Source organism: Pan paniscus, chromosome 7 (genome assembly GCF_029289425.2).
Source record: "Pan paniscus chromosome 7, NHGRI_mPanPan1-v2.0_pri, whole genome shotgun sequence".
NCBI classification, from domain to species: domain Eukaryota; kingdom Metazoa; phylum Chordata; class Mammalia; order Primates; family Hominidae; genus Pan; species Pan paniscus.
In genome coordinates, this window is record NC_073256.2 from 61,474,627 (window position 1) to 61,488,283 (window position 13,657).

Below are 13,657 nucleotides of genomic sequence, written 5' to 3' on the forward strand. Positions count from 1 at the left end.
CAAGCGAGCCTCCCACCTCAGCCTTCCAAGTAGCTGAGACTATGGGCATGCCATCATGCCCAGCTAATTTTTTTATTATTTTAGAGAGGGGGTTTCTTGTTATTTTGCTAAGGCTGGTCTTGAGCTTCTAGCCTCAAGTGATCTTCCCACCTTAGCCTCCCAAAGTGCTGGGGTTACAGGCATGAGCCACTACTCAGTTCTTAATGTTTCTCTGGCTAGGATTCTTCATTGTCTTATTAAATGAGTACCAAAAAACTGCTTTTTTCCTGATCTACTCATAGACTTCTGCCTTTAGTAAGTAGTGTCATTATCATATTCTTGTCATTCCTCCGCAGTCAGGGAGTGCCCTGGAGGTTTCCTCCCTCCTGTTAAGGTGCTCTGGGTCCAGCAGTTGCCTCCTTTCCCTTCTAAGTTAGTAGGCGATCCTTCTCCTGTCTTCAAGAAAGACCCCCTTCTCTCATTTGGGCCCTCTGTTGTGGACTGTCAGGAAGTTTTCTTAATTTGTTTGAGAATACAAATCTGCCTTGAAGTGAAGAAAAACAGCATGCTGGTATGTACAGTACCTAGTGTGGCGTTCTACCTTAAGAAACAACACAAGCATTTGTGTTTTTCATTCTAAATAAACCCTGTGATTTCTACCACCTGAGTGAATCAACTGCTACCAATCATACTCTTTTCCTTGGAAAAAAATCACTTTCTACATTTAATTTGAAAGGAAGTATGATTGAGTATGGGTAATGTCTGTCTCTATCATCTGCTGTATTGTTTATTGTAAAATCAGACAATTAAGCCTGAATTTTTCCAAAAGAAAATTTGTGCCTAATTATGGGAACTAAAATGCCTCTATGAGATTTTAATCTATAGTGAGTAGTATTAACATTCCTAATTGTGCTTTATGATACACTGTAACAAATTCTGCATGATGAAATTTTCTTTTGTGAAGTATGTTCCACTATTTTTTCATTGATTCCTTTTTTTGTTTTAATGTTGCAGGGAATGACCCTGCATAAAAAGGCAGCTGAAGATAGACTGGCAAGCACAGGCTCAGGGCAGTCGTTTCTGGCGAGGCAGAGGCAAGCGACCAGCAGCAGAAGATCATACCCAGGCCACGTGCAGCCGGCCACAGCAAGGTAGAGAAGTTGTGCCGCTCAATCACAGACACCTGCACCCACAACATACTTCTGTTACACACAAGAACATTTCAGGAAACTCAGCCAGCTTATTTTTTGTTTCTCTTCTATGTCAATACTTAGTGTTTCTCATTTTGAGGACTTTTTCTCTCTCCTGTATCTTTGTTTTAGTTTCTTTGGTTTTTATTTTGTAGTCCTTTCAGTTATTTTTAATGTGCCAAAAATTTGTACATGTTCAATTAAAAATGTTGTATAATAGTGTAATACTTTTCTTTGTATGAAAATGTCCTCTTCTTCAAAGGTATAGGCTTTGTAATGAATTAGATTTTCTGCCAATAATTGATATACAATTTATATTCTTTATTGTGCCTGTGTGTTACCATGCTTTCTAAGAATGTCTTTGTTTAAAGGGAATTAATCTTTTTATGATGTATTAATCTGTGTTTTCAATTGTTTTCCAAGTACAGTTCAAATAACTTGCATATTTACTATACAAAATGGTTGACAAGTGTTCTTTTTGCAAAGACGTGAATACATTGGCAGAGGTGCTAATCACATCTTCCCTAAGGCACCTGGTAGAATTATTTGAGGAAAAAATGAGTTTTCACATTGTTTTATAGGAAATTAAATTTGTCCAAAGATTTGGAGACTATTTTTAAAACATAAATACATAAAATTTCATTATTTCCTGCTATCTTGTTTGCTGGCAGAAGTGAATGTTTGGTGAGGTTATTTTGGGATAAATTACAAAAGAAAAAAAATTAGGCACTGCATTAATTTCTTGTTCTTTTGGAATATCTTAGTAACTGAGGATCATTTTCTAACAATGTGGTTGACATACCTTCAGTTGCTTTCCACATCTAAAAGAGTTATCTTTCATATATGTACAAGTTATTGGTAGTCTTATTTTTGGGCTGTTTGTTGACTTATGCCCCATTTGTTTTACTTGTTCTTTAATATAAACCCTTCCATTTTTTAACAATTCCTAACACTTGATATCTTAATATCAGTCACTAACGTTAGTAACTTCTTGTATGTTATATTATGGCAGATCTCTTTACGTTTTTTCTCACATCTATCTGCTAGTCCAGGAATTTGTTACTAAATAGATTTTCTTGGATATTTGGTTGCCTCAAAGTGCTTACATTTGTTAACAGATTGTAAACCACATTTATTTACATTGATGAATGGGCTGTCGAGTAATCATTGTAAAGCACTTTGTATATATAAGGTGCTATATAAGTGTGAAATATCATTCATTTATAAATGAAATGCCTTCTAACTTTCCATATTGACTTATGTATTTGGTCCCAAATTATATTTAAGTCTTTTTTCTTGCAACATAGCCCATTTTTTGAAAGCAAAACATTTCTGAAATTAGGTCATGGTTTTTTTGTTTATTTTTAGGTTAGGTCACTTAATACAGGAGGATGTTTTCTTATGTACTTGCTATTTGCAAGTTCAGGTTTCATTTAGTTCTTCATGTTAAATACGAATAAGTAACCTCAAATCAAGCTAAATGTAATTAAGAATTTTCAGCAACTATATTCAAGTGTTTGATTTTTAAATTCTTTCTTTCTTTTTAATAAGAAAGATGACCTGAAAATCAGTAGTATTTGTTTGTCCTCAGAAGCCGTAGTTGAAGAAAGATATTAGAGTATACACAGAACTGGAGCCATACATTGTGCTAATTTTTTACATTAAGTACAGAAGTCTGAGCACAGCATGAATGCTTCTGCCTGACAAGACCACAAAGCAGCAAAAGTTAGGGATAAATGGAGATAGCCATGAGTAGAACTGCTGTAGGGCTTCAGGAGGCTACGCAGACCTGATCAACTGCAAAGTTTCCAAAGTAAAAGATTAAAAACTTTCAGACAGTTCTTACCTCTACCCGTGTTTCACAAATAGCCTGAGGATCCAACTATTTTTAAAGCAAATTGGGGCCAGACGTGGTGCCTCACGCCTGCAATCTCACCATTTGGGAGACCTAGGTGGGGGTGGATCACTTGAGGTCAGGAGTTTGAGACCAGCCTGGCCAACATGGTGAAACCCCATCTCTACTAAATTACAAAAATTAGCTGGGCATGGTGGCATGTGGCTGTAATCCCAGCTACTTGGGAGGCTGAGGCAGGAGAGTCACTTGAACTCAGGAGCCAGAGACTGCAGTGAGCTGAGATCGCACCACTGCATTCCAGCCTGGGCGACAGAGTGAGACTCTGTCTCAATCAGTCAATCAATCAATCAATCAAATTGGAATATGAGCACTAACCTTGGTAAGTTAAAATTTTGGGAAAATTGTACCTGCAGAATATGATGGATGAAAACAAGAGCCAGGTGCAGTGGCTCATGCGTATAATCCCAGCACTTTGGGAGGCCGAGACAGGCACATCATCTGAGGTCAGGACTTCCAGACCAGCCTGTCCAACATGGTGAAACTCCGTCTCTACTAAAAATACAAACAATTAGCCAGGCATGGTGGTGTGTGCCTGTAGTCCCAGCTACTTGGGAGGGTGAGGCAGGAGAATTGCTTGAACCTGGGAGACAGAGATTGCAGTGAGCCAAGATGGCGCCATTGCACCCCAGCCTGGCGACAAGAGCGAAACTCCGTCGCAAGAAAAAAAACAAACAAACAAAAAAAACAGTCTGTGAACTACTCACTGAATGAATTTTGTTCTGTGAGATGAGAGGTTTTCATTTTCATTTTCTATTTACAGCCCCAGTCCTAATCTCCTACCCATCCACCTACCCAGATATTTTTTCTCTATCTGGGTTGGAAAGGCCCCAGGCTTTTAGAGGGGAGTTTTACTTCTGACTTTTTTTTTCCCCCGAGACGGAGCCTCGTTCCGTCACCCAGGCTGTAGTGCCGTGGCACGATCTCGGCTCACTGCAGCCTCTGCCTCCCGGGTTCAAGCAATTCTCCTGCCTCAGCCTCCAGAGTAGCTGGGATTACAGGTGCCCACCACCATGGCTGGCTAATTTTTGTAATTTAGTAGAGATGGTGTTTCACCATGTTGGCCAGGCTGGTCTCAAACTCCTGACCTCGTGATCTACCCACCTCGGCCTCCCAAAGTGCTGAGATTACAGGCACAAGCCACCGCGCCCAGTCGTACTTCTGACTTCTTCAGCATCTGTTGTATGCTATTATTTTGATGTTTACATTTATATATATATATATATATATATATATATATTTTTTTTTTTTTTTGTGAGATGACGTCTCGCTCTGTCACCCAGGCTGGAGTGCAGTGGCGCGATCTCGGCTCACTGCAAGCTCTGCCTCCCGGGTTCATGCCATTCTCCTGCCTCAGCCTCCTGAGTAGCGGGGACTACAGGCGCCCGCCACTACGCCCGACTAATTTTTTGTATTTTTTAGTAGAGACGGGGTTTCACCATGTTAGCCAGGATGGTCTCGATCTCCTGACCTCGTGATCCACCCGCCTCAGCCTCCCAGAGTGCTGGGATTACAGGCGTGAGCCACCGCGCCCGGCCTACATTTATAATTTTCATTCTCCTTTACTGTACCTATAAAATTCAGTATATTAGTTTCATTACATAGGAGAAATTATATTTCTAAACATTTTATGATGTTTAAAAACAAAACAGGCTGTTGTAAAAAAAAAAAAAAAAACTTCTGAATATACTTTAGGTATCAGAAAGCCAAGAATAAAATTTAGCTCTAACGGTGGCAACTCCATGTCTGGTGTCCAGCTTTGGACAGGGTTTATGACGTTTCTGTTTCTCTAGTAATGATTAATGATTCCTCAGGAGATTCGTGATGTTGTATGGTCTATCTGGAAATTTAAAGTCACTAGGAGCTTTGCCTCATCGTGAGTGATGCTGTGCTGTATTTTTACAAACTCTCGCATACAGCACCTTCCTGGGGCCACGTTGGCTTGTGCAGTGGAGCTTGTCCAGGCACCAGCATGGAGCAAGTACAGGGTTGCTGTGTTGGGTTGGAGCACACTGTCACCACAGTGTCTGAAGTCTTATCAACAGGAAGATCATTTTCTGTTTTCCTTCTAACCAGGGTGAGAAAATACAAAGTAAAGAACTAAAGAATATTAAAACCTAGCATTTATGTTCCACAGTGTGTATTTCAGAAGTTTGTAATCCAGAAAATATAGTAGTGTATAATATCTGAAAAGAGAATCAAGTATACAATTGTACATATTTTTAAAGAACTTTGAAAAACTCCGTCATATCTTTTACCACTTGTCTATTTGATAGTAATGCAGAAAAAAGTCCCTAAAGACCCCGTGTTCCAAAATTTACCAAGATTGACATTTCTATTAGACATCCTTAACCTAAGTGTTTTAATTAGATTATTAGACTATAATAAGGATGAAATTGCTGTCTGTAATTTTGTTGATGTTTTATTGTTAATATAATAAAAGCTCAACTGTACAAAATTAAGCTAAATGTTATCCAGTCAGAAACATCAGCCTGTGGCCAGGTGCGGTGGCTCACGCCTGTAATCCCAGCACTTTGGGAGGCCAAGGCAGGCGGATCACCTGAGGTCAGGAGTTCAAGACCAGCCTGGCTAATATGGTGAAACCCCATCTCTACTAAAAATACAGTATTAGCCAGGCATGGTGGCAGGCGCCTGTGATCCCAGCTACTTGGGAGGCTGAGGCAGGAGAATCATGTGAACCCAGGAGGTGGAGGTTGCAGTAAGCCGAGATTGTGCCACTGCACTCCAGCCTGGGCCACAGAGTGAGACTCCATCTCAAAAAAAAAAAAAAAGAAAGAAACATCAGCCTGTATATTCCAGTAGTTCTCACAGAAGAATGAAAATCCGTGCTGTGCAAATAGATCAGTAGTGAGTGAGTGTTAAGTGAAAGATGAGCTAGGTTGAAGAAAATATACATTTTATTGATGAGCCACTTTGCTATCTCTCCTTCCTTCCTCCTTCCTTCCTTCCTTCCCTTCTTTTCTTTTTTCTTTTCTTTTCTTTTCTCCTTCCTTTCTTCCTTCCCTTCCCTTCCCCTCCCCTCCCCCAGGCTGGAGTGCAGAGGCACGATCCTGGCTGACTGCAAACTCTGCCTACCAGGTTCAAGCGATTCTCCTGCCTCATCCTCCCTAGTAGCTAGGATTACAGGCATCTGCCACCACGCCCAGCTAATTTTTGTATTTTTACAAAATACAAAGAGACGGGGTTTCACCATGTTGGCCAGGCTGGTCTCTAACTCCTGACCTCAGGTGATCCGTCCACCTTGGCCTCCCAAAGTGCTGGGATTACAGGCGTGTGTTACTGCCCCAGCCTCCTATTTCCTTTTCGAAAGTAGCAGTTTGGTTTATTCTCGTTTGCTAAGTAATTGTTTGAAATATTTTTCAGCCTCTCCTGCTCCCTCACAAAAATTCACCTGTTGTTTTAATGATAACAGCATGTTAAAAACTTGGAAGTCTTTATCCCAATATAAGAATTATCTTGAAACAAAAATCTAAATTACTTTTAAAAATTCTCTTAACTCTGCATTTAGTCTCCTATTATCTAGATCTCTGAGTCCAGGATAACTCCAGTTATCCCCAGTTGAATCATGTGTGATTTATCTGAGAAAGCATCCACAACCCACAGCTAGTGGAAACCGAGCTAGTTTCCAGCCACGTGGATAAGAACATCTTTGTTTCTAAAGTGAGAGGAAAGTGCTTGGTATCTTGCTTTTTGCTGAGGGCAAAATAACATGAAGACAAAGTGCTTTTTGTTGTCTGTTCATGAAACTGTAGAAGAATATTTTGAGTTTTTATTCTTATATTATGAAGGGATTCTTTGCCTAGCAGTGGCCGTCAAACTGATGTAGCATTGTACTTCTTAACAGTGAAGCCTGTGTAATACCATACAGTAGGATGAAAGACTATTCTGAGCAAAATAAAATGGGATGTCAGAATCTTTGAAAATTATTTTATCATTTTTTCTATTTTTTCATTTTTATAAATTAGAAGGATTTTCCATTCAATAAGGATAACCTCTCTTCCTATCATTCTGTCAAAATGGCAGTTTCTTTTGGTAATTATCCAACCTAGTTTCATTACATTTAGAAGGAGGTTTCAGAGCTTATTCTTGATAACTATAATAATGATTTGAATGTTTTATATCATGAAGTTTTTTCTACGAGGAAGGCTATTCTCAATGTATCTGTCATCTAATTTTTTATTTTCTATCTATAAAGAATATTTAAATAATAATTGGTGTATGTTCCTTTTGTTGAAAATGTTTTATTGTCCAGTTTTAGCACAGAAGTGGTCTAAAGTTTTGCAGCAAATGCTGTTCAGTTCCCAGAAGCCTAAAAAACATAACATAATATGCTAACAGAGCTAATTTCCACCCAATCCCTCAAATTACCGAAGTATTAATATTTAGCTTCCTTTCTAGAAAACAAGGGGCAGCACAAATGGGGTGGCACCCATCTCTTTTAAATCACTGATGATTTTCTGGGGAAGTATGTATAGATGATTTTATTTTTTAAATAGCCTTTTATCAAACCATTTCACATGTATTATCTATGTGACTATAGAAACTTATAAAACATTTAATTCATGTTGACTTAAAACATGAGCATCCTTGGATTCTCCACATTGACTGAAATGATAGAGAAAGGGACATTTGTTTGAGAAACAAGAGACCTGTACCTAATTATGGCAAGTATATGAGTTTTGGTGATTGTGGGGGGTTATAAATGTTTTCCTATGATAGATAAATATATAGATATAGATCAGGAATTACTTGATGTCTCTTCAGAAGTTTTCTGTTTTCTTATAATTTCCAGTAATACTCTGTAAGACTCGGTTTGCATGCTGTGTGTGTTTGCATGAGTATAGAAACCTAAGAACATAATGGAAGGCTATTAAGGCAAATTCATTCCTAGAAAGTGGAGTGGATCATTGGGATAAGAAATAGCCTAATTATAAACAAATATGCAGGCAGAGGGAAGTCCTAATACAATGAAAACTTGCATTATCTAAACAGATGTTCCCAAAGCAATAGTTTGCCTAAAATCCTCTGTATTACATGATTATTCAGTAAAAGAGTAAACAAATATCTAATTTATTTTCTAATTGTCCTTCCCTTCATTGAGTATTAACTAGGTGCATAATGTAGTTGTATATGTTTATTAGTAAAGGGAAAGACACTTATTTTCATTTTGAGACTGTTTGGCTATTACTAAAGCTGAGAAAGTGATTTTAGGTCGCCAAGGATCCTATGATTTGATGAGATGAGAAGAAATCTGCGGTGGCTGAAAATCGTGACCAACTTGGTGTTATCTAGATCTGCTTTATCTAGTTTGCAAGCCATAGGCTCAATTTTATGTCCTTCTTACTTACACACAGTAACCCCACACAGTTTTGTTTTAAATGAAGGCAAAAGTAGACATTTTTAAAGTATATTCAACATTGTGCCATTATTTACCTGATAAAGGTGAAATCAGAGGTGTCCACGGCCTCAAAGTTTGGGCCCATGGGACTATCAAATCCGAATTATATCTACTTAGAGCTTAGAGGAAGAATTAGGTATCATGAGAAAAGCAACTCCTACTTGAGAGAAAGAAGACTACCAAAGCATGTTGAGGCTTTAACATGGGAGACTTCCAGGTAGGCGTTATCACTTGAGTGGTAACTAGCTTGATGAAGGAAAATAATTACTTTAGCAGTTATGTTGTAAAATTAATAAAAAGGACTCATGTTTATTCTGGTGTATTTGTCAACCCATGGGTAGTGATTACTCCGTGTACATTCTATAGTGTGTGTATTTTATTTAGTGTCTTAATATATAGTCTTTATATAGTATCTTAATATTATTTACTGTTACTTCTAGTCATTTCTGTAGTATATTTTACTGCAAAATTTGTAGCACTTTACTAATATTAGATCATTATTTTCCCTCTTCCCCTCTACCTTTCTGGCATTTTCTGTTATCTTAGAGTCAGGAATCTAAAGATCTAAGTCTAGAAATCTGTTGGAAGCTGGCTTGGAACTACTGGATATGAGTTACTTTTTACATGTCTCCTTAAGAAGACTCTTTTATAATGTAATACTTAGAAGCCAAATCCTTTCAAACGCAAACACCCATGAAACTTGATGCTTTCTGAAGTTGTATTCATAAAAATTATCCCATCTTACAGTTAATCAGAAGATGTTCTTACCTTTGGTTTGCCTGCCTCCTGAAACACAAACCTGCAGATTGCCCCTAACTTCAGCAGTGCCTCCGTCACTGCATGTACCTAAAAGACAGGAAAGCCGAGTTCTGGGAGCTGTCAAGTTGGAGGATCAGGAAAATGGTGGGGAAGAGGTGACTGGAAAGGCAGGCACTAAAGATGGCACGCTGCAAAAGCATTCTGAGTTCCCCTGTAACAGATAGGTTTTATGAACTCAGCTGTTTTCTTTTTTCTTTTTTTTTCTTTTGAGATGGAGTCTCACTCTGAGTCTCACTCTGTTGCCCAGGCTGGAGTGCAATGGCACAATCTCAGCTCACTGCAGCCTCCACCTCCCGGTTTCAAGTGATTCTCGCACCTCAGCCTCCCAAGTAGTTAGGATTACAGGTGCCCACCACCACGCCCAACTAATTTTTGTATTTTTAGTAAAGACAGGGTTTCGCCATATTGGCTAGGCTGGTTTTGAACTCCTGACCTCAGGTAATCCACCCGCCTCGGCCTCCCAAAGTGCTGGGATTATAGGCGTGAGCCACCATGCCCAGTGAACTTGGCCATTTTCTTACATTCATATATAGCAAAGTTTTCAACTTGTCTACCGAGAGACTTTCTTTAGGAGCCAGGACTTCTACATTTGTAACATGAGTATATTAAAATTCAAATCATAGTTCAAAAATACTGAAATACTTGTTTATTATGTTACATAAATATGGACACAATTACTGCCAAAGAATAGAGAGATTTGCTTATGAGAACATTCTGTCATTTGTTTTGTTCTGTTTGTAGATGAGAGACATGCTTTTAAAGTACAAAACGTTTCTCTTCTACCTTACCCCCTGTTCTACTGACGTGCTTTGCATGAGAAGCTCATCTAGAAGAGAGCAACGCTGGAATAGAGAAGTCTAGACCCTGGCCTTTGAGGGAAAGGACTGCTTTTTTTCTCTCCCAAATTAGAAAATTAAAAGTGAAACATAACACATAAGGACGAAATACAATGTTCTGAATATCTTCCACTAATTAATTGTTGAATGATTAAGTCTCTAAGTATCTTAACTTCCATTGTCTTCTTGTTAACCTAGACAAGAGTAGATTATTCAGTAGCCACATGTGACAGTTAAAATTAGGTAAAATTAAAACTATAGTTTCTCAGTGGCCTAGCCACATTTCAAGTGTTCCACAGTCACATGTGGATAGTAGTTACCTATCAGACAGTACAGGTATAGAACATTTCCAGTATTGCCAAAAATGCTATTCAACAGCACTTTTATTGCCCAGAGAGAAAATAAGGACAAAATAAAGGCAGTGAAGTAACTTAAGACAACTCTGAGATTTTACCACCATACTTAGAGAAAGTTTTTCTCTTATAAAAATTAATACTAATCCTTTTTAAAGACCTTGGAAAAAATCAAAACCCCATTCCTTTAAGCTAGTCTTCAGTATATATTTTTCTAAGAACAGATTCTCAATACTTTATTTTTCAAGTGATAAAATCATTTTATAAATCATTTCTTAATATCTTCAGTGTTTTTTCCCTTTTTATGTAAACTCTTTTAAAATTGATATTAGCTGGGCATGGTAGCTCATGCCTGTAGTCCCAGCTACTCCAGAGGTCGAGGCAGGAGCATCGCTTAAGCCCAGGAGGTTCAGGCTGCAGTAAGGTCTGATCACACCTGACTGCACTTCAGCCTGGGTGGCAAAGCAAGACCCCTGTCTCTAAAAGAAATATAATATAAATTGATGTTATATAGTTAACGTTTATCAGGCAAATTCATATGAATGCTTATTTCAAATAAAGATTGATAGATTTAATGATATCCTTCCTTTTAAATTTATATAGATCTAATGAACATTGCCAACAGTTTTTTTTTGTTTCTGTCCCTTAAACATTTCCCCTGAAAGTCCACCTCAAAGGTACATCAAGATGCAAACAATTTTTTCATCTTCATAACTTCCTGCTCTTATTAACTTGTATTATGAATCAAATTAAGTTTTATGTATAAGGCATTTACTATTCCAGTGACTTAGCTAATGAAAACATTTAAAAATATGTATTAATTTACTTGGCCTGCTACTAAAGTGCTTAACATAACTAAATGGATCTATAGTAACATGTCTAAATTTTTTAATGGAAATAAGGGACTAACCATAATCCTTTTGAGTCAGCTTGGTGCTTAGAATTATTTTGTTACGAAATCTTGATGCTTTCTTCTTTCTCTTTAAAGTTTTGTAATCAAGCAACAGACTTGATCCAGCAGTGTCGAATTCCAAGCAAGTTATGATGAAATTCTTATTGTAGTTCAAGTACAGATGAGTAAGTGGTGTGACTTCAGTTTATTATCTTCTTGGTGACCTACTTTAGTATGTGTTCTGTAGCGATTCATATTAGTTAAGGGATGTTTTCAATATGCTTGAAATAAGAAATAGCATTTTACTCTAAATACAAGAAATGACTGTACACAAATGCCTATCAGTGATTTGGGGCCTTTTAATGTCTTTAACAGCAATCTTTTATTTATTTATTTATTTATTTTTGAGACGGAGTCTTGCTCTGTCACCAGGCTGGAGCAGTGGCACGATCTCGCCTCACTGCAACCTCCGCCTCCCGGGTTCAAGCTATTCTCCTGCCTCAGCCTCCCAAGTAACTGGGACTGCAGGCACATGCCACCACATCCAGCTAATTTTTGTATTTTTAGTAGAGACGGGGTTTCACCTTGTTGGCCAGGATGATCTCGATCTCTTGATCTCGTGATCTGCCCGCATTGGCCTCCCGAAGTGCTGGGATTACAGGCATGAGCCACTGCGCCCAGCCCAAATCTTTTATTTTTTAACAGCCTTAGTTATTTATAATTCAAACGCACTAAAATATCGTCGCTGTCATGAACTTTGCTGTTTACAGGTTCTGTGTAATTCAGAATGCTTTGTACTTAGAAAATAATTTCTAGGCTTATCTTGTTTTGCAGTTTTCATGTTTTGACAATTGCCCCCCATTTACAACACTCAATTTTTGATTATGAAATGAATAGTAAAATTCAAACATATCTAATAATAATTTGCCTTAGTTTGATTAATAAATTATATCAAAAAACTTGGGGATAGAAAGAGGCTTTTTTTTCCCCCTGTAGTATTTTTAAAACTTTTTAGATGAGCTGGATGAAACCTTAGTACATTGGAGCTGGAGTTGTATTGAGTACAGCCCCAACTCTGAAGCCTTATATTCATGTCTTAAGTACTATTGATTGTTCTGTGAATTGTTGTTAGTTTCATATTTGACATTGTAGTAATCCACCTTGCATTTTAGTCTTTGCAAAAAGGATATTGCTAGGTATATTCTTGTTTCTGATTGAGTATTGAATTTACATTTTTCACAATTTCATTCTTTGTCATTATAATCCAAAAACAATGTCCACATCAGACTTGGAACTTCTCACTTCAAAAATGAAATACAGATTTAGCAGTGTTGTACATAATGATGTCCAAGCATTTTTCCACCTGTTTACTGAGTTTTCCAACCATTTACTATGTGTTGAGATTGGTGGGTTTTCTGGCTGTTTTTCTGAGGTGAATGACTTGTTAAAGAGCCTCAGTAAGAAATTTCAACTAAAATCACAAAAACATAAAGTCCAGGAAACCACCAGAAGATGGATTTTTAGTGTTTTTGAAATCTTGTATTTCCTTTTGATATCATTTACTCATTTTAATTTTACGACTGCCAACTTGTTACGGTATTAATTATATGTATGTGTTTATATGTATGCATATAATATATGTATATGTATATGAAGAATAAAGTTAAGATTTGGTCAAACTATATTTTCCCATTCAAGTACAAAAATGTTTTCAAGGCTGCAAAAAGTGTACAGTTGTTAAACAAGTTGTAAATAAAGACTTGTATAAAAATTCAGCCTAGATTTCTTTTTTCTGCTCTTAAACTCTGACAAATATACTTCATAATTGGTGATATTCTTCCACTCACCTTTGAGACTTGCCATTATGTCCTATCAATTTAAAGATTATGTCACTGGCTGGGAGCGGTGGCACATGCCTGTAATCCCAGCACTTTGGGAAGCCAAGACAGGCAGATCACCTGAGGTCAGTAGTTCAAGACCAGCCTGGCCAACACGGTGAAACCCTGTCTCTACTAAAAATACAATTGGCCAGGTGCGGTGGTTCATGCCTGTAATCCCAACACTTTGGGAGGCCGAGGCTGGCGGATTACCTGAGGTCAGGAGTTCAAGACCAGCCTGGCCAATGTGGTGAAACCCTGTCTCTACTAAAAATGCAAAAATTAGCCGGGCTTGGTGGCACGCATCTGTAATCCCAGCTACTCAGGAGGCTGAGGTAGGAGAATTACTTAAACCCAGGAGACGGAGGTTACAGTGAGCC

The 13,657-nt window shown here is 37.9% G+C and overlaps 1 protein-coding gene across 4 annotated transcripts in view; it reads left to right on the plus strand.

Moving 5' to 3' along the window:
- HOOK3 (hook microtubule tethering protein 3) overlaps nucleotides 1-13,171 on the plus strand; it is a 133,311-nt gene extending 120,140 nt beyond the window's left edge. For 2 of the 4 annotated variants that reach the window (XM_034966029.3, XM_034966032.3), the window contains 2 exons: nucleotides 994-1,130; nucleotides 11,497-13,171. In XM_034966029.3, the coding sequence (XP_034821920.1) occupies nucleotides 994-1,130; nucleotides 11,497-11,521 (162 nt within the window). In that variant the 3' untranslated portion in view covers nucleotides 11,522-13,171. Of the gene's footprint in view, nucleotides 1-993 lie in introns of all 4 variants that reach the window. The other 2 variants (XM_055116525.2, XM_034966031.3) reach the window with 2 other exon arrangements.
- The last annotated feature ends 486 nt before the right edge of the window (nucleotides 13,172-13,657 follow it).